At 39.0% G+C, this 22194-nt stretch overlaps 1 protein-coding gene across 1 annotated transcript in view; it reads left to right on the plus strand.

Annotated features, from left to right (window-relative positions):
* The window catches only part of ELP3 (elongator acetyltransferase complex subunit 3), a 111146-nt gene that overhangs the window by 17212 nt on the left and 71740 nt on the right, over positions 1-22194 (plus strand). The window contains exons 5-7 of the mRNA XM_060102610.1: positions 1033-1096; positions 2801-2869; positions 5231-5385. Of these exons, the coding sequence (XP_059958593.1) occupies positions 1033-1096; positions 2801-2869; positions 5231-5385 (288 nt within the window). The remainder of the gene's footprint in view (positions 1-1032; positions 1097-2800; positions 2870-5230; positions 5386-22194) is intronic.

Below are 22194 nucleotides of genomic sequence, written 5' to 3' on the forward strand. Positions count from 1 at the left end.
TCTCCCGACCAGGGATTGAGCCCGAGCCACAGCAGTGAAAGCCCGGCATAACTAACCACTAGGCCACCAGGGAACTCCCTGGTAATATTTAAAACTTAATAGATTCATAAGTTAGTTCTTTGAAATAAGCACCTATTAGTAGGATATCTCAATGCTTTAAAAATGAAGCATAGGGCTTCCCTGGTGGTGCAGTGGTTGAGAGTCCGCCTGCCGATGCAGGGGACACGGGTTTGTGCCCTGGTCCGGGAGGATCCCGCATGCCACGGAGCGGCTGGTCCCGTGAGCCATGGCCGCTGAGCCTGCGCGTCCGGAGCCTGTGCTCCACCACGGGAGAGGCCACAGCAGTGAGAGGCCCGTGTACTGCAAAAAAAAAAAAAAGTAATAATAAAAATAAAAAATAAATTTAAAAAAATAAATGAAGCATATAAAGATTTTAATTTGTTGCAATACACAGTAAAAAAATTCATAGGTTATAGAACTCAAAACAGTAGATATTCTATTAACTTGATAAATGATAATGGAAATATGAGCTGCCTAAATTCCAAGTGTCAGAAGTTTATAATGAATTTGGATCAGAAAAGTATCAAAGTAAAAACTTATCCTTACTAATAATCTTTAAACTTATTAAATTTAGATAATTAGAAAAATTAGCAGAAGAATATTCATGACTCTAGACAGGAAGATTAATCAGGAGAAAGATTTTCTTAAGTGTAGTTCCCAAGAGAGCACTGTGAGTATCAGTCCAAACTTAGGAAAGCTTAGGCCCGGTTATTTGCCCCTAAAAGCTTAAACTTCTAAAATAATAGTGACTGCAGTACTCTGAAAATGACTGTAATAATGTTCCTTTATATGTTTATCTTTTTACTTGTTAGTAGAAAATGTATATATTTGCAGATACTACAAAGGTACAATCTTCTGTTAGGATTCGAAAATGAAGCTGGTTCAGTCAGATTTTACGGAGCCTGTAGATACTTGAACTAGACGGTTGAACTAAGTTCTGTATCTGACATCTTCATTTCATTGTATTGGCAGATACTGCCCTGGTGGACCTGATTCAGACTTTGAATATTCGACCCAGTCTTATACTGGATATGAGGTAAAGTCATGTGAGGCTGTCCTGAGGAGTGTTACAGCATACTTTATTAAGAGTGTGCTTTTACAAGTACTGGCTTTCTTAAAATTTTTATTTTTTATTTTTTTTCCTGATTACGTTAAGTTATTCATCCACCAAACATTTGCTGAGTGTCTGTTGTTCTAGTCACTGGAGAAATATTTATGTAAGCCCTTATTATTAATATATCAACATCGTTCTAAGTGCTTTACAGCTTTAAACGTTACAGCAGGATTTTGAAGGTAGACGCTATTGCTATCCCAGTTTTATAGATAAGGAAACCAGGGCCTGGAAGTCTTACACGACTGGCCTGGAGACACGCCCCTAATATGTAACAGGGCCAGGCTTTGAATCCTGTGCTCTTCACCAGTACATTGTCCTGCCCCTGCAGCTGGGAAAAAACAGGTCAGGTCTTGAGAAATTTACATTCTAATAAGTGGGGGGTAAACAGTAAAGAAACAGACAAGAAAAAATAAATCAGTTACTAGTAAATGCAAAGCAGGGAAGTCAAGTCAAGTAAGGTGTCGTAGCAGGGTGGATACTTCAGCCTTGGAGGCTAGGAAGGAATGGTCTGAGGAGGTGACATTTAAACTGAGCCCTGAATGACAAGAAAGAGCCTTTCAAGAATACCAAGAAAGAGCATTCCTAGCAGAGAGAACAGCTGGACCACGGAGCCAGGCTCAGAATGCCAGTGGGGGGCTCTGGGGCAGAGTGGGTGAGGGGAGAAGGAGATTCGGGAGACGGGTGACGCCGGGGATTGTACGCCAGGGCAAGGAGTGTGTTACAGGTGTCGTGAAAAGCCATCCAGGTTTAAAGCAGGGGGATGATATAATCCAGTGTCGGTTTTTAAAAGATCATTTGATGGTTCTGTGAGGGCAGGATTAGAGCGGGTGCAAGAGTGCAAGCAGGAGGCCAGCGAGCAGGCTTTCGAGGCCGTCGGCCTCATCCGAAGAGGCCAGCAGCCAGGAAACCATGTGACTTTTTTCTTATACGTGGTTTTGCATTTCTTACCTGTTTTTCATAGTTCAAATTTTTAAAAATACAAAAAGAATTTTTCAGTGAAAAGACTCCCTCTCATCACTCTCCCCAGCCACCCCTTTCTGCTCCAGTCCCCGAAGACAATCAGTATCATCCCTTTCCTGTACGTCCTTCAGAGATAGTATACAGATATAAAAGCAATACATATTCTTTATCCTAACTTTTTACACAGGAGGTAGTCTGTCAAAACCTTGCACCTTACCTTTCTCATTTAACAATGTATCTTAGGGAACATTTTATATCAGTATATTGTTTCATGGCCGTAGACTATTCCATTGTATGATAGCATGATGGCTTTTTGTCAAGCCATTACAAACTGTGTTGTATTGATATTTAATGATCTGGTTTAAAGGTTATTTTATCAAGTAACTCTTTTGAATGTGTATACACAGCTGTGTCTGTGAGCAGTATAACAATTTGGTGACCCTGGAGATGCCATAAGGGTTTACACAAAGATATAACTATGATCCAAGGAGCTGCCTGCTGTTGAGTGGAGACCAGCCAAATGCTATTCAGGACATTGTTTTGAACCCTGACAAGACTGAGAGGAAGAAAGGAGCCCAAGGGAACTTTATTTTTAATACCCTTTTGAAACGACTTTTTATTCTTAGTTCAATCTGGGCATAACAGGATACTTTTCTTTTTTCTTAGCCAACCTCCATGCGAGCTATCCGTGCTAGGTATGACCCTTATCTACAGACAAGACACCGAATAGAACAGGTAAGGTTTTAAAAAGCATTTTTACATTAGATCTTTATACTTACCTAGAAGGTATTATTGCTTGATTTGAGTTGAACCAGAAATAAGAACTGAAAGAATATTTCTCCCCTTTGTAAGTTTTTAATATCCATCTGAGGGAGGGGGACTATTGTGCAATACTTAGCAAGGTCAAAAACTACTTCCTTTAAAGACTGTATTATTTTCTGTAAGGATTTTATAGTCTCTAAAGTTCTTTCAATTTGTAGAAAGTTACTTATGGTATGAAATTTACAGAATGTGGGTATATCTTAGACAAAAGGTGGGTGGATTGAATTTTAGCTTCCATAAACCAAGTGAGAAGTATGGTGACTGGTTTGCTGGGGCCTGAATGGGGAATTGACTGTACAGGGGGATGAGGGACTCTTGGGAGCCATGGAGTTGTTCTGTATCCTGGTGGTGGTGGTGGCAGTGGTTACACAACTCTAAACACTTGTCAAAACTCATTTAATTGTACAGTTAAAGTTAGTGGATTTTGTTGTGTATAAATTATACCCTGGGAGTCCCCTGGTGGCCTAGTGGTTAGGATTTGGGCTTTCACTGCCGTGGCCTGGGTTCAGTCCCTAGTCGGGAAACTGAGATCCTGCAAACTGCATGGCAAAGCCACCAAAAAAAAAAAAAAATTTATACCTCAATATAACTGATTAAAAACAAGTACTGTGTAGATGGCCTTGCTCTGTTCAAGAACTCTGAACATTAATACAGATTTTCTTTTTCACAATTTTATTTTAAACGTGTCCAATTTCAAGCAATGCAAGCACTGTCCATAGTTTTTATAGTTACATCTAGTAAGACAACTAGAAAATCTCAAATGGCAAGTAGCACATACCATAGTCAGTAAGTCGCTTCTGTGCTTAACTGTTATTACAAGTGGATACCAGCCACTTCTAATTTTCACATCATTGTCACCCAAGCATATATGGATCAGGATCGTCAGCTGTAGGAGAGGACCCCACCTGCAGGGAGCCTACATAGTTCCTAAACTGACCATTGCTTCAATTTCTTTTTTAGCTATAATTTTTTTTGGGGGGGAACCCATGCCCCTTGCAGTAGAAGCACGGAGCCCTAACCACTGGCTGGACCACCAGGGAATTCCCTTAGCCATGATATTTAACTCATTTGAAGTATTTCAGTAGAGTTCGAAATGTTTATATTTACCAAAAAGGAGCATGGGTTTTGAAAGATTTTAGAAACTACCAGAGAGTATTGATTCTTTTCCTAACTGTAAATGCATTAGAATCACCTGAGTAACTTTTCCAAAACACATGCCAGATTTCACTGCTGAAGTTCTGATTAAGTCTGGTTTAGGGTCCAGGCAAGATATTTTGAAAAAGCTACCAGAAAGATTTTGTTGTGTATTCCTGGTAAACAACCATAGTTATAGAGTATTCTTTTAGTGTTGATAGCTATGTACATGTACTTACAGATATACATTTGCATGTGTATGCACATGCATGCCCACAGCTTATGTATCTGTAAGGATTTACATATGTATAAGGATGTATGTATGTATAAGTTATTTGCCATTTTCAGAAACAAGTATAAAACAAAGTAACTTTTTGCTCATATTAAGTGTGGACATCCTCTTTACATAGTACATTAGAGTTCATAATTTGTAGTCTACTTGACCTAGTTTTTCTCAGGCCTAAGATATGGCAAGAAATTTAAATACCTGTTTCTAAAAATTAGAATCTTGCCTTATTGTAGTTGAAAAACTGAAAGATCTATACCATTCTCTTCCCAAATAGAAGAGATGTCATATTTCAGACTTTTATTGTCCTTCCCCCACCCCTGAAACCAGGTTTAAGGTGCTACCTGTACCCAGAAACTTCATAATTAATTCAAAACTTTTAATTTAAAACTGCTTTCTTAATGTTTCTTTCTAATCTAGTATTCTCTTTCTTTCACTTGCATCAAGTCCTGATTATGTTGCATATAGTCTTCTTCGTCCCCAATGCTGACCACAAAGTCTGGCATAAAATATGTAATCAATAAACATTTGTTTATTCTATTACATATTGTGTTATTTGCTTTGCTGCTCTCTAATTTATATTCTTTGCATTATTAAATTTTCACTTAACTCTAAGTTGACATCAGACTTCTTGTTTATTATTTTTAATTCTCGTCCTCCTTATTTGAGCAGTAATTTCCTTTTCAGACCCTGGAGTCTGTTTTTCTTAGTCCATAGAACTTGTTTAACATGTTTGCTTCTCATTTTTAAACTATACTGATGAGAATACTGCAAAGTAAAATTAGAAATTTGCAATCACCCTCTTAGGGTACTTGACTGTATCTTTCTAATGCTGATGAATTTATGTCTTTCAGTTAAAACAACTTGGTCACAGTGTGGATAAAGTGGAATTTATTGTGATGGGTGGAACATTTATGGCCCTTCCAGAAGAATACAGAGATTATTTTATTCGAAATTTACACGATGCTTTATCAGGACATACCTCCAACAATATTTACGAGGCAGTCAAGTAAGAACTCCTTATTTTATCATATTCACCAACGCTGGTTGTCAGTTTATCCTTCTAGCAGCAGTCTGTGAGAAATCTTTTTGCTCTATGTCTATATTCCTGGTTCTTTTGGGGAGGGAGGGGAGAGAATGTCATTCTTTTTATTTGCATACCTTTCATGGGTTGTAAGGTTAAATACATCTTTTCCCGATTTTCTTGAGATACAGTGGGCACAGAGCACTGTATAAGTTAGGGTGCGCAGCATAATGATTTGGTGTCACATATGTCATGAAATGATGACCACAGTAAGTTTAGTTAACATCTGTCATCCCATGCAGTCCTAGTCCTTGTAGTTGCTTCTGTTTTGTGGGAAAAAGGATTATGTTTTTAAAAAGTGCGTAGGGTCCATTGGTTATTAGTATTTTCACAAAATCACTATGTGAAAGAATAAAAAGAAACTAAAAAAAAAAGAAAAAGAAAGAACAACAACAAAAGCCCCCCCAAACCAAGGGATTTCCCTGGTGGGGCAGTGGTTAAGAATCCACCTGCCAATTCAGGGGACACGGGTTCGAGCCCTGGTCCAGGAAGATCCCACATGCCATGGAGCAACCTAGCCCGTGTGCCACAACTACTGAGCCTGCACTCTAGAGCCCGCGAGCCACAACTGCGGAGCCTGTGTGCCACAACTACTGAAGCCCACGTGCCTAGAGCCCGTGCTCCACAACAAGGGAAGCCACCGCAGTGAGAAGCCCCCGCACCACAACAGAGTAGCCCCTGCTCACTGCAACTAGAGAAAGCCCATGTGCAGCAACAAAGACCCAATGCAGCCAAAAATAAATAAATAAAATAAGTAAATAAATTTACTTAAAAAAAAAACCAAAAAAAACACTGTGCAGATCTTTTCAGCCTTAGGCTGGTCTAAACTGCAGGGGTAGCTTTGATTGGACTAGGTGAGCCCACCCAAAAAGAGCACTGGGAGTACTCTTAATCTGAGACATTTAACTGCTATATAATCAACAAAACAAGTGACTTTAAAAAAATATATATTTATTGGGTATAATGTTTAACAATGTTGTGTTAGTTTCTGCTGTATAACTAAGTGAATCAACTTTACGTATACATATATCCCCGTATCCCCTCCCTCTTGTGCCTTCCTCTCACCCTCCCTATCCCACCCCTCTAGGTGGTCACAAAACACGGAGCTGATCTCCCTGCGTGATGCAGCTGCTTCCTACTAGCTATCTGTTTTACATTTGGTAGTGTATATGTGTCAGTGTTACTCTCACTTCGTCCCAGCTTGCCAACTTCCCCCTCCCTGGGTCCTCAAGTCCATTCTCTACGTCTGCGTCTTTATTCCTATCCTGCCCCTAGGTTCATCAGAACCAACTATTTTTTTATGATTCCATATATATGTGTTAGCATAAGGTATTTGTTTTTCTCTTTCTGACTTACTTCACTCTGTATGACAGACTCTAGGCCCATCCAACTTACTACAAATAAGAAAACACTCCCATTTACCATTGCAACATAAAGAATAAAATATCTAGGAATAAACCTTCCTAAGGAGACAAAACACCTGTACGCAGAAAACTATAAGACACTGATGAAAGAAATTAAAGACGATACAAACAGATGGAGAGATATACCGTGTTCTTGGATTGGAAGAATCAACATTGTGAAAATGACTATACTACCCAAAGCAATCTACAGATTCAGTGCAATCCCTGTCAAGCTACCAAAGGCATTTTTCACAGAACTAGAACAAAAAGTTTTGCAATTTGTATGGAAACACAAAAGACCCCGAATGGCCAAAGCAATCTTGAGAAAGAAAAACAGAGCTGGAGGAATCAGGCTACCTGACTTCAGGCTGTACTACAAAGCTACAGTAATCAAGACAGTATGCTACCGGCACAAAAACAGAAATATAGATCAGTGGAACAGGATAGAAAGCCCAGAGATAAACCCACGCACATATGGTCACCTTATCTTTGATAAAGGTGGCAAGAATATACAATGGAGAAAAGACAGCCTGTTCAGTAAGTGGTGCTGGGAAAATTGGACAGTTACATGTAAAAGAATGAAATTAGAACACTTCCTAACACCATACACAAAAATAAAATGGATTAAAGATCTAAATGTAAGGCCAGACACTATAAAATTCTTAGAGGAAAACATAGAGAACACTTTGACATAAATCACAGCAGGATCCTTTTTGAGCCACCTCCTAGAGAAATGGAAATAAAAACAAAAATAAACAAATGGGACCTAATGACACTTAAAAGCTTTTGCACAGCAAAGGAAACCATAAACAAGACGAAAAGAAAACCCTCAGAATGGAAGAAAATATTTGCAAATGAAGCAACTGACAGAGGATTCTTCTCCAAAATATACAAGCAGCTCAATATCAAAAAACCAAACAACCCAATCCAAAAATGGGCAGAAGACCTAAATAGACATTTCTCCAAAGAAGATATACAGACTGTCAATAAACATATGAAAGGATGCTCAACATCACTAATCATTAGAGAAATGCAAATCAAAACTAGAATGAGGTATCAGCTCACACCAGTCAGAATGGCCATCATCAAAAAATCTACAAACAATAAATGCTGGAGAGGCTGTGGAGAATAGGGAACACTCTTGCACTGTTGGTGGGAATGTAAGTTGATACAGCCACTATGGAGAACAGTATGGAGGTTCCTTAAAAAACTAGAAATAGGGCCTCCCTGGTGGCGCAAGTGGTTGAGAGTCCGCCTGCCGATGCAGGGGATGCGGGTTCGTGCCCCGGTCTGGGAGGATCCCATATGCCGCGGAGCGGCTGGGCCCGTGAGCCATGGCCGCTGAGCCTGCGCGTCCGGAGCCTGCGCGTCCGGAGCCTGTGCTCCGCAACGGGGGAGGCCACAGCAGTGAGAGGCCCGCATACCGAAAAAAAAAAAAAAAAAAAAAAAAAAAAACTAGAAATAGAGGGCTTCCCTGGTGATGCAGTGGTTGAGAGTCCACCTGCCGATGCAGGGGACACGGGTTTGTGCCCCAGTCCGGGAGGATCCCATATGCCACAGAGCGGCTGGGCCCATGAGCCATGGCCGCTGAGCCTGCGTGTCCGGAGCCTGTGCTCCGCAACAGGAGAGGCCACAACGGTGAGAGGCCCACGTACCAGGGGGAGAAAAAAAAAAAAAAACTAGAAATAGAACTACCATATGACCCAGCAGTCCCACTACTGGGCATATACCCTGAGAAAACCATAATTCAAAACGAGTCATGTATCACAATGTTCACTGCAGCTCTGTTTACAATAGCCAGGACTTGGAAGCAACCTAAGTGTCCATTGACATATGAATGGATAAAGACGATGTGGCACATATATACAATGGAATATTACTCAGCCATATAAAAACAAGTGACTATTATTTAATAACTATTGTTCTAATTACTGTTTAATAACTATTAAGTAATTTGTTTATGGATGGGATCATTTATTTCAAATTCTAGTTGACAAGACAATTATGCTTTCTTTTGATATATCTCCATTTTTAGCGAGAAGAATACTAAGGTTTCATATATAGTTCAATGATTTAAGAAGTGAAAGTCTTAGAATAGTTTTTATTTTCAGAGATTTCAGGAACACCTGGCTAAGTTACTGTGTAGTATTCTCTTTTATTTACTGAACATTAATTGCAGGCCCAGTAGGGGCCATGCACTGCCTTGGGCACTGGAAACAACATGGTGAACAAGATGGATGTTGTCCTTGCCCTCATGGTGCTTACATTCTACTGGTTCAACAAATAACCAACAGTAAGTGCTGTGATGGAGAATACCTGGGCTGATTCTGCACACGAGGTGGTGACGTTTAAGCTGAGATCTGAAGTATAAGCAGGGAGTCAGGCCAAGCGCAGAAAAAAAGAAGAGGCACTGAAATGAGGAAGAACTGAGGTGTTCCAGGAGCAGAGAGGAGGCCAGGGTATCTAGATTCCAGTGAAAAGGGGGGCATATGTCATGAAGGGAGATTGAAAAGTTCGGTGTGGGCCTGATTATACATGCTTTTGAGGACTTAAGAACTTTCGAATCAGCAGTAGGAAGTAGATGAATGGTTTCAAGCAGGAGGCTGACGTGTTCGGGTTTGCAAGAAACTCATTCTGGTTATTGTGTGGCTAGTGGGTGCAAGCGTGGACGTGGGAAGCCGGGTGGAAGAGTGTTGTGTCCAGCCCCGCTCAGATGAGGGTGGTGGCAGTAATGACAGAGAAGAATAGATGGATTCGCTGTGTTTTGTGTGGAAACTGACAGACTTTGCATCAGGTCCGCGGTAAGAAAGAGGAACGAATCAAGGCTGACACCCAGGTTTTGGTTGTAGGAAATGATCGAGAGTTGTGTCGCACGCTGAGATGGAAAAGACAGAAGGGAGAACAGGCTTGTGGGAGAAAATCAAGAGTTTGACTTTGGCTGCATGAAGTTGGAAATGCCTAGAATACATTCAGGTGGGGATGTCCATAGGCTCTATAAGAGATGTCTGGGCTGTCGATATAAAATTGGGGATTATCAGCTCATAGATGGTATTTATAGCCATGCAAATGGACAAGGTCACCTTATGGGAGAGTTTCAGATTTCCAAGGTATGCTACATGAAAACGTAATCTTTCGGGCCATTCTTACAGCGTGAGCCCAGCATTTTTGTGTACGTGCCTGTGAGTATAAATGCATACATAGAATGATGATCATCATAGGCGATAGTTAGCACTGAGGAGAAAGGGACGTGAGACATGGGGGTAAAGGAGGACGTATACAGTGCACAGTGTGCTGAGCATTGTGATAAGCATTCACTTATTCACTTCTTATAAGAAGTCTTTAAGTATTTAACTTACCCCTGTTTTACAAGTGAGGAAACTTTTATTACCCTGTAATTAAAACAGTTTTTGGACAAGCAAACTTGTGAATGAATTTTGAATGATCCATCTGTTGGTCAGATATTGACAGCTACTGACCTAGGTAGGGCTTCCTCTTGGAATTGGGGACAGGGCCGTCTTTTTGTGCTCTCCCTACTTCTCCTAGCCCCTTAACTTCTTTTGCTCTCCTTTGAGTTGGTAAAGATGAAAAGAGTAGAGAGACTTTTTCATAAGTTTAAATAAATCTCAAGGGTAGTTTGAGGGGCCTGGGTAGAGAGTTCAGCAGCTGGGACAGCACGTGTGAGCAGCTACTTTGTGTGACTGCCAGTAGAAGATGCGACAGGTTAATTCTGTGTCCATGAATCTGGACTTCGAGCAGCAGCTGGCCCAGGTGATCTCTCCATCCGGCAGGGCCTTTAGTAGCAGGATGAGATGGGACCATATTTTACTGCTCATTCAGAACCTTGATCATTCATGAATATGAGTCACGCTGAGTAAAACGGTGAAGTCTTTCCATCTTTAGAGGAGTAATGATGTAAATCCATCGCATTCTTCCTAATAATACTGAAAATCAGATGATAGCTTAGAATAAAATGCAACTGGAGGAAGAAAAACCACCTTAATTAGTTCAGAGCCCCATGATATTAGGATGGCAGAAGTACGTCAGAGGATTACTGACTAAAATCCATTGAACTCTAAGAATTCCCTCACAGGGTAATCTATTCAGACCATCATATGTTTCTACCCATGCTTATGTATTATATATTTTTTTCCCTCAGTGCAGCTGTTCTCATGTTGCAGACCTTGCACATTATGTGGATTTGAGCCATAAATATCTTGGACTTGTCCCGCCCTTCACCACCCCCATGAAAGTTTGCTGCAGAGCTTTTCAGTCTACAGTTTGGGTCCCCTGGGTCACGTGAGCTAGGCCAGCCGAAGATCTGCGTAATGAATTTTTAGGATGCAGTTAGTCTGACATCTCATCAACTGAAACTTTAAAATATTTGCTATATTCACTGTGTGAAGTTTTATCTTTATTTTTTCAGAAATGGTGAAGTGTCTAGTGGTGTTTGTAAATTGCCTTTTTTTTTTCCAGGTGAAAATAGAGTTTTATTATAACTTGCAATTACGGTATGTGTGTAGAAAAAGCCCTTTGGAGAAGCAAGCCTCTTTCTCTAATGGACTAGGCATAGCCGGCGTTGTTTTGTTTCTGTTCTTGAATTTACCTCAAGGGGGCAACAAACACTTTACTTTGGGATAAAAATTTTTATGGGATTTGAGCCTTCGTTGCAACAAATATCATGAATGGCTCTCGGGAAGTAATAAAAGTACAATCTGGGAGCCATGAAACCATCCATAAATGCTACACTGAATCCTTCCAACCCACATTCGACATGTTTTGCTTTTTACCCCTGGTCTCTATACTTTCATGAGATTACCTGGAAAAGGCCAGTTTGTGGTATCTTGTTTGCTTTGTTGAGGTAAATTTTTACTGCCAATTCCCTATAATAGAGTTGGTATTTGTTTTTCAGGGAAGCTTTGTATAATTTGAAGAAATAGTTGTCTGGTTTGTATTATAGAGACGTAGAAAACTATTTTCAAATGTTGACATCTTTGCAAAATGTAGAGCAGCTCAGAGATACTGTGTTTTGAACATAACGTTTTCTTCAAAATTTTTGGATGAGATATTCTCCTTACTGTTCTCTAAGTTCTCTTGCACAGAGGGTATTCATGAAAACTGTTTGGGTTACCCAGCGTGACCCACCTCTCTCAGAGGTAAGGTGATGAATTTCATGTTTATTTTACTAGTAGTTGCTACTAGTACAACTATACAGATGTAATACTGACTTTGACAAGCTTGGCATAGGTGGGGTGTGTTTTTTTGTTGTTGTTGTTTTTAATAAATTTATTTATTTTATTTATTTATTTTTGGCTGCGTTGGGTCGTCGTTGCTGCACGCGGGCTTTCTCTAGCTGCGGCGAGCGGGAGCTGCTCTTTGTTGCGGTGCGCGGGCTTCTCATTGCGGTGGCTTTTCTCGCTGCAGAGCAAGGGCTCTAGGTGTGCGGGCTTCAGTAGTTGTGGCACGTGGACTCAGTAGTTGTGGCTCATGGGCTCTAGAGCGTAGGCTCAGTAGTTGTAACACACGGGCTTAGTGCTTTGCGGCAGGTGGATCTTCCCGGACCAGGGCTCAAACCTGTGTCCCCTGCATTGGCAGGTGGGTTCTTAACCACTGCGCCATCAGGGAAGTCCCTAGGTGGGTTTTTTTTTAAAGATTAATTTTAAATTAAGTTAAAAGTTACATATTGTGACAGATGAGTCAACCGTGTTTAAGGTTAAAAGTCTTTGTTCGAGTTAGTGTCAAGTTCTACCATCAGCTCGAGTGTGTCTCTGCTTTGCTATCGTGTGTGTCATCTGGTTAAAGTTTTGCTTTTTTCTTAAAAGATTAGGAGTTAGGGTAAGGAAAAGCCCTAACAAGGTGAACTTGGTTGTTATTTATGGCAGGTTAGTAACAAGCAGTATGTTATATCCTTGCAGATGGAAACATTGGAAAGCTGAGTGAACAGAGAGGTCAAGGACAAAGCAGGTGTGATTTCTGTGAAGGCTCATTAAATTAAGCAAAGTGATAATCATGCATTACTATCAGCTAGACTGAGACTGCAGTGATCTCCAGAGATCATCAATTACTGGTGACTATCATCCTCTAAAAATCATAGCTCTGGAGGTGAAAAGGACCGGCAGTGGGATCTGAGTCACCCGTTCACCAGAATGCAAATGTTGCCAAATATCTCAAAACAACCTTTTAAAATGGTTTTGTTCCTTTTTAATCAGCCTTGCCCAGAAGCAGTTTTGCATTCAATTTTTAACGCTCCTTGGCTGTTTTCACAAGATGCAATTTAAAAGGGTAGTTACCCACCAAGAAGTAGGTGAGTCATACCTTCTCCCTGTGGAGTTTTTAGTTCAATTCTGTTCCTTCCTCTTTTTTTCCCCCTCCATCAATGACTTTAAATCCTCCAACTATGTCCTTCTGTGTCTTGGAAAAACTAGAGTGCTAGGTAATGCTGGGTCCCAGGCCCAGAAGATAATTTCATAGACTTGCAGAGGAATGAAGAAAGCAAAGCAACCTAAGAAGGCCTGAAAGTGGCCGTCTCCTGCCTTGCTGCCCTGGCCTTATTTCTGACAGGCCTCAGAACCTCTTGCGTGTCTGGACTTTGGCTCTAATACCCTCCCCATCCCCGCCCCTCACTTCATATTGTTGATCACTTTTACTTCCTCCCTTGGTAATCAGATTTTCATAGATGGTGACCAGGATCCTCAACATTGGCAGTCCAACCTAGGATACAGTCTTAGTCATCATAAGAAGAGGTGATATTAGTTGTTTTTCTTCCAACATTTTATTTGAAACAAACAAAAATTGAAAGAATTTTCCAGTGAACATCACATACCTGTCACCCAGATTCTACAGTGTTTGCTTTATCACATACTTATCCAACTAGCCATTCTTCTATCCACCTGTCAATCCTTCTTTTTCTTTTTTTAACACATTTCAAAGCAGGCTGCAGCCTTCAGTACACTTCTCCCCAAATACGTGCATTTGCACATCATTAGCTACTTCACTGTTTGTAATATTTTCTTCTCAAGTAAATTTACATACTCTGAAATGCACAGGTCTTATGGGTACTCTTTGATGAGTTCTAACAAATGCATATACCTGTGCAACAAAAGCATACTAAGATGTAGAACATTACCATCGTCCCAGAAAGTTTCCTCCTGTCTCCTCCCAGTAAATCCTCACCTGCACCTCCCAGAAGCAGCCAGTCTTCTCATTTTTTCCCTTTCATAGATTAGTTTTGCCTGTTCTAAAACGTCATATGAATGGAACCGTATAGCATATACTCTTTTGTGTAAGGCGTCTTTCACCGAGCGTTATATTTAGAGATTCATCCATGTTGGGTATTTCAGTAGCCATTACCTTTTTAGTGCTGGGTAGGATTCCGTTGTATGCATAGAGCACAGTTTGTTTATCCATTCTATTGATGGAGAGCTGGGCTGTTTCCAGGTTGTAGCTATTATGATAAAACTTCAGTGAACATACTTATATAAGTCTTTTTGTGAATATATGTATTTATTTCTCTTGGGTACTAACTAGAAGTGGAATTGCTGCATCATATGTTTAGTTTTAAAACTGCCAGACATTTTCCCAAAGTGGTTGTACCATTTTTACTCCTACGAGTAATGTATGAGTGTTCATTTGTTCCACATCCTCACCAGCATAAGGTGTTGTCAGTCTTTGTAAGTTTAGCCATTCTAGTGGGTGTGTTGTGGGTTTAATTGTGGTTTTAATTTGCATTTTTCTGATGACTAATGATGTTGAGCACTTTATTACGTGCTTATGCTTTCTATATATATTTCCTTTGTGAAGTGTGTGTTAAAATCTTTTGCCCATTTTTTATTGGGCTATTATATATCCTGGATTCTAGTCCTTTGTTAGATCTATATTTTACAAATACGAAAACCTAGTCTGGCTTGACTGTTCATGATGTTAATATATTTGAGCAGAGTATTTTGTCTTGGTAAAGTCTAACTTGCAATTTTTTTTCTTTCATAATTACTGCTTTTTGTATTATCTCTAACAAACCTTTGCCTACTCACAAGGCAAAAAGATACTTTCCTGTGTTCTCTTCTAGTTATTGTTTTAGCCTTTATGCTTACCTTTCATAGTAGGCTTATGATCCATCTTGATTTAATATTTTATGTATAGTGTGAGGTAGGAGTCAAGGTTTTTTTTTCCATATACATACCTAATTGTTTCAACATTACTTGTTTTAAAACTTCCCTTTCCTATATAGATTGTATTGGCACCTTCGTCAAAAATCAGTTGGCTAGGGCTTCCCTGTTGGCGCAGTGGTTAAGAATCTGCCTGCCAATGCAGAGACGTGGGTTCGAGCCCTGGTCCCAGAAGATCCCACATGCCACGGAGCAACTAAGCCCGTGCGCCACAAGTACTGAGCCTGCGCTCTAGAGCTCGCAAGCCACAACTACTGAAGCCCATGTGCCTAGAGCCCATGCTCTGCAACGAGAGAAGCCACCGCAATGAGAGGCCAGCGCACCGCAACGAAGAGTAGTCCCCGCTCGCTGCAACTAGAGAAAACCCACACGCAGCAACAAAGACCCCGTGCAGCCAAAAATAAATAAAATAAAATAAATTAATTTTTAAAAAAATCAATTGGCTATACAAATTTGGGACTGTACTCTCTTCTGTTCCATTGATGTGTTTTTGTCTTAATGCCAGTACCACAGTCCTGATTACTGTAGTTTTATAGTATACCTTTAAGTAGTATAAGTCTTCTAACTCTGTCATTGTTTTTTAAGATTGCTTTGGATATTTTTGGTCCTTTGCCTTTCTATATAAAGTTTATGCTTGTCAGTTTCTATTAAAAAGTGTGATAGCCGTATTAACAAACTGAAGGATAAAAACCATATGATCATCTCAATAGATGCAGAAAAAGCTTTCGACAAAATTCAACACCAATTTATGATAAACACTCTCCAGAAAGTGGGCATAGAGGGAAACTACCTCAACATAATAAAGGCCATATATGACAGACGCACAGCCAACATAGTTCTCAATGGTGAAAAACTGAAACCATTTCATCTAAGATCAGGAACGAGACAAGGTTGCCCACTATCACCGCTATTGTTCAACATAGTTTTGGAAGTTTTAGCCCCAGCAATCAGAGAAGAAAAAGAAATCAAAGGAATCCAAATCGGAAAAGAAGATTTAAAACTGTCACTGTTTATAGAAGACAAGATACTATACATAGAGAATCCTAAAGATGCTACCAGAAAACTACTAGAGCTAATCAGTGAATTTGGTAAAGTAGCAGGATACAAAATTAATGCACAGAAATCTCTTGCATTCCTATACACTAACGATGAAAAATCTGTAGGAGAAATTAAAGAAACAGTCCCATTTACCATTGCAACAAAAAGAATAAAATACCTAGGAATAAATCTTCCTAAGGAGACAAAACACCTGTTTGCAGAAAACTATAAGACACTGATGAAAGAAATTAAAGATGATACAGACAGATGGAGAGATATACCATGTTCCTGGATTGGAAGAATCAACATTGTGAAAATGACTGTACTACCCAAAGCAATCTACAGATTCAGTGCAATCCCTGTCAAGCTACCAATGGCATTTTTCACAGAACTAGAACAAAAAATTTTACAATTTGTATGGAAACACAAGAGACCCCGAACAGCAAAAGTAATCTTGAGAAAGAAAAACAGAGCTGGAGGAATCAGGCTCCCTGACTTCAGACTATACTACAAGGCTACAGTAATCAAGACAGTATGGGTGAGAGGGAGATGCAAGAGGGAGGGGATATGGGGATATTTGTATACATATAGCTGATTCACTTTGTTATACAGCAGAAACTAACACAACATTGTAAAGCAATTATACTCCAATAAAGATGTTTAAAAAAGAAAAGTATGGTACTGGCACAAAAACAGAAATATAGATCCATGGAACAGGATAGAAAGCCCAGAGATAAACCCACGCACGTATGGTCACCGTATCTTTGACAAAGGAGGCAAGGATATACAATGGAGAAGAGACAGCCTGTTCAATAAGTGGTGCTGGGAAAACTGGACAGCTACATACATGTAAAAGAATGAAATTAGAATACTTCCTAACGCCATACACAAAAATAAACTCAAAATGGATTAAAGGGCTTCCCTAGTGGCGCAGTGGTTGAGAGTCCGCCTGCCGATGCAGGGGACACGGGTTCGTGCCCCGGTCTGGGAAAATCCCACATGCTGCGGAGCAGTTAGGCCCGTGAGCCATGGCTGCTAAGCCTGCACGTCCGGAGCCTTTGCTCCGCAACAGGAGAGGCCACAACAGTGAGAGGCCCATGTACTGCAAAAAAAAAACCAAAACAAAAAATGGATTAAAGACCTAAATATAAGGCCAGACACTATCAAACTCTTAGAGGAAAACATAGGCAGAACACTCTATGACATAAGTCACAGCAAGATCCTTTTTGACCCACCTCCTAGAGAAATGGAAATAAGAACAAAAATAAACACATGGGACCTAATGACACTTAAAAGCTTTTGCACAGCAAAGGAAACCATAAACAAGACGAAAAGAAAACCCTCAGAATGGGAGAAAATATTTAGAAACGAAGCAACTGACAAAGGGTTAATCTCCAAAATATCCAAGCAGCTCAATATCCAAAAAACAAGCAGCCCAATCCAAAAATGAGCAGAAGACCTAAATAGACATTTCTCCAAAAAAGATACACAAATTGCCAACAAACACATGAAAGGATGCTCAACGTCACTAATCATTAGAGAAATGCAAATCAAAACCACAACGAGGTATCACCTCACACCGGTCAGAATGGCCAGTATCAAAAAGTCTACAAACAATGCTGGAGAGGGTGTGGAGAAAAGGGAACCCTCTTGCACTGTTGGTGGGAATGTAAATTGTTACAGCTGCTATGGAGAACAGTATGGAGGTTCCTTAAAAACCTAAGAATAGAACTACCATATGCCCCAACAGTCCCACTACTGGGCATATACCCTGAGAAAACCTTAATTCAAAAAGAGACATGTACCACAATGTTCATTGCAGCACTGTTTACAATAGCCAGGATATGGAAGCAACCTAAGTGTCCATCGACAGATGAATGGATGAAGATGTGGCACGTATATACAATGGAATATTACTCAGCCAAAAAAGAAATGAAATTGAGTTATTTGTAGTGAGGTGGATGAACATAGAGTGTGTCATACAGAGTGAAGTAAGTCAGAAAGAGAAAAACAAATGTTGTATTCTAACATATATGTGGAATCTAAAAAAAAAAAAAGGTTCTGATGAACCTAGGGGTAGGACAGGAATAAAGACGCAGACGTAGAGAATGAACTGGAGGACACGGGGAGGGGGAAGGGTAAGCTGGGATGAAGTGAAAGAGTAGCATTGACATATATACACTACCAAATGTAAAATAGATAGCTAGCAGGAAGCAGCTGCATAGCACAGGGAGATCAGCTCGGTGCTTTGTGACCACGTAGCAGGGTGGAATGGGGGGGGTGGGAGGGAGGCGCAAGAGGGAGGGGATATGGGGATGTAAGTATACATATAACTAATTTCACTTTGTTATACAGCAGAAACTAACACAGCATTGTAAAGCAATTATACTCCAATAAAGATGTTAAAAAAATAAGTAAATAAAAATAAAAAGTGTGATAGGATTGGGATTGTGTTTAAACTATAGAAGAATTTTGAGAAAATTGCCATTTAACATATTGTTTTCCAGTTTATGAACATAGTCTATCTCCTGGTTTCCTTAAGTGTTTTTTAATTTCTCTTAGCAATCTTCAGTTTGGATATTTTGTAAGCTTTTTGTTAAATTTATTCCAAAGTATTTTGTTGATGCTATATTAAATGAAATTTTTAAAAATTGTATTCTCACATTGTTTGCAGCTAGTATCTAGATACATGGTTGATTTTTGTATATTAACTTTATATCATATGACCTTACTATAAATTCACTACTTAGTTCTAAAAGTTGTTTTTGTAAATTTGCTGGGATTTTCTTCAAAAACAATCATATAATCTGCAAATACAGTGAGTTTTAATTTTTCCTTTTGGATTTGCATGCTTTTCTTTTTCTTGCCATATTGCAACAGCTAGGACATTCTGTACAGTGTTAAATAGAAGTGGTGAGAGTGAGTCTGTCTGTCTTATTCCCAGTAATTCAGGGAAAACATTTAATATTGCAGTGTTAAGTACAGTGTTACTTGTGAGTTTTTTTTTTGTAGATACCTTTATCAGATTGAAGAATTTTGCTAAGAGTTTTTATCATTAACTCATTTGTCTAATGATTTTTCTGTATTTAAATGATCATATGATTTTCCTCCTTTATTCTGATAATATATAGCACTTTGATTGATCTTTTAATGTTAAACTAACCTTGCATTCCTAAGATAAACCCTATTTGGTCAAAATGTATTTTTTCTTTTTATATATCACTGTATTCACCTTTCTAATACTTTGTAAAGGATTTTGTCCATGAGGGATGGCGGTTTGTGATTTCCTTTTATGTAACTTCTTGGTCAGATTTTGGTTTTAGTGTTATGCCGGCCCTATAAAACAACTTATGAAGTGTTTCCTCCTCTATTTTCTGAAAGAGTTCATGTAAGATGAATATTACTTCTTCTGTAAGTATTTGCTAGAACTCAACAGTAAAAGTATCCAAGACTGGAGTTTCTTTATGGGAGGGTCTTAGATGATTAATTCAATTCCTTTAATAGATAAAGGGATATTCAAATATTCTGTTTCTTCTGTGTCCATTTTGGTAAATTATATTTTTCAAGGAATTTGTTTTATCCAAATTGTCAAACTTTTTGGTATTAAGTTGTTCATAATGTTCCCTTATTTTGTCTTTAATTTCTGTAGGATGTTAGTGATCTTCCCTCCTTCAATCCTGATATTGATTACCTGTGTTCTCTCTTTTTTTCTTTATTAGTCTAGTTAAGGTTTATCAATTTTGTTGTTCTTTGTAAAGAATTAACTTTTAGTTTTGTTTATGTCCTTTACTTAATATATTTCTGCTTTTATTTTTATTATCATCTTCTACTTGCTTTGGATTTCCTTTGCTCTTTCTGTGCTTAAGTAAGGTATAGAAACTTATCAGTATAGACCTTTCTTCTTTTCTAATAAGTATTTAAAGCTTTAAAGTTTTCCCCTAAGCACTGCTTTGGCTGAATCCCACAAATTTTAATATGTTGTATTTTAATTATTATTCAGTTCACAATGTTTCCTAATTGTTTGTATTTTGACCCATGGATTATATACAAATGGATTGTTTAATTTCTAAATTTCCAAAAACTTGGAGTTTTTCTTGATTTCTTAATGTCATTGATTTCGAATTTAATTCCATATTGGTCAGAGAGGGTCTATTCTATACAATTTCAGTTTCTTAAAGTGTTTTTTATTGAGGCTTATTTTGTGGTTCAGCATATATGGTCTGTCTTGGTGAACAAACTATGTATATTTGATAGAATGTGTATTCTGCAGTTGTTGGATGTAATGTTCTATAAATATCAGTTCAGTCAAAGTGGTAGATAGTGTTGTTCAGATGGTCCTTGTCTTGGGGTTGGTTTGTTTTGTTTTTTTTCTATATGGTTCTATCAGTTGCTAAGAGAGAAAGAGAGATTAAAATATCCAACTATGAAGAATTATCTATTTCTCCCTTTAGTTATATTAGTTTTTACTTCATTTATTTTGAAGGTCTGCTCTGAGGAGTATGCACATTTATGATTGATATGTTTTCCTGGTGTATGAACTTTTTATCAATATGAAGTTACCTTTTTATCATTATGAAATGTCCTTTATTTCTGGTCTTGAAGTTTCCTTTTATTGATGTTAAATTAGACATTACAGCTTTTACATAACTGTTTTCCCTATGTAGTATCTTCTTCCATCCATTTACTTTCCACCCATATGTGTCTCTGTATTGAAATTGTGTTTCTTTTAACAGTCTAGTTGGCAGTTTTATGGAAGTCTACAGTAGTTGGGTCTTGTTTCTTTTATCCATTTTGACAATGTCTGCCTTTTAATTGGAATGTTTAATCTGTTAACATTAGATACCATTAATATTTGCATCTACCAATTTAGTCACTCCCTCACTTTGGTTTTCAGTAGCCAAGAGTAATGGTTTTACTGAATACCATTATTGTCTAATTCTGTGCGATGCATTTTTTCTATATCCTTTAATAGGGAATGTCTTCTTAAGAGAGAGGGTCTGTCATATCTAACACAATTCCGTGAGGAGAGAAGGTATAGTAAGTCCCCTACATACGAACCTTCAAGTTGTGAACTTTCAAAGATGTGAACATGCGTTTGCATGTCCAGTCACGTAAGTTAGTTCACGTGTCTGGCATTATCTGTAAAAGTTGGGTACCTAGGCTAATTTTGTTGGACTTACGAATGTGCTCTCGGAATGGAACTCGTTTGTATGTAGGGGACTTACTGTACTTAAAAAGCATTGTTAAATGAGTGCAGTGGGAAGAACTGTGCATTAAGAATTAGGTTCCAGACTTATTTCTGTTGTTATCTTACATTATTAATGAGGAGGCAGGACTATATTATTTCTAAAGTTACTTCTTTCTGTCACGTTGTATACTTTGAAGATTTCTACTGGAATGGGAATTTTTATCTAAAAGATGTGCTCAAAGGTTATTTTTCATCTAGCAGTCACTTTCTGACAACGACAACTGTTCTGTAGTGCATTTATGTATATAGCCCTTAAATTTGAATGTGAATACAATATTAAAAGAATGTGTAATAACCATGATTGTTTTTTTCTATTAATAGTACATTGCTGTTGGCTCTTCAGCTGTGTGATTAGGAGTATAAAATGGTAGCATTCTTGTCAGCTACTGAAAGAATCAAAACCCAAACCGTTATGGGTTGTTTTTCATATATCTTAAACTAGCATGATAAGGGACCAAAGGTCCCTGATTACTGTCTCTAAGCTATGTTACCAGGTGATTTTTTTTCATAGGTTGTACTCATTTAAAAATTGAACTTCTGGGGCCTCCCTGGTGGCGCAAGTGGTTGAGAGTCTGCCTGCCGATGCAGGGGATACGGGTTCGTGCCCCGGTCTGGGAGGATCCCATATGCCGCGGAGCGGCTGGGCCCGTGAGCCATGGCCGCTGAGCCTGCGCGTCCGGAGCCTGCGCGTCCGGAGCCTGTGCTCCGCAACGGGGGAGGCCACAACAGTGAGAGGCCCGCATACCGCAAAAAAAAAAAAAAAAAAAAAAAAAAAAAAAAAATTGAACTTCTGTTCCTGTCTGTTTCCTCAGTTTGTGTTGGGCAGAACCTTATGTTATAGACCCTCTTGACATAACTGCCAATATCCAGGAAGCAAACTTGA

Source organism: Mesoplodon densirostris, chromosome 6 (assembly GCF_025265405.1).
Source record: "Mesoplodon densirostris isolate mMesDen1 chromosome 6, mMesDen1 primary haplotype, whole genome shotgun sequence".
Taxonomy (NCBI): domain Eukaryota; kingdom Metazoa; phylum Chordata; class Mammalia; order Artiodactyla; family Ziphiidae; genus Mesoplodon; species Mesoplodon densirostris.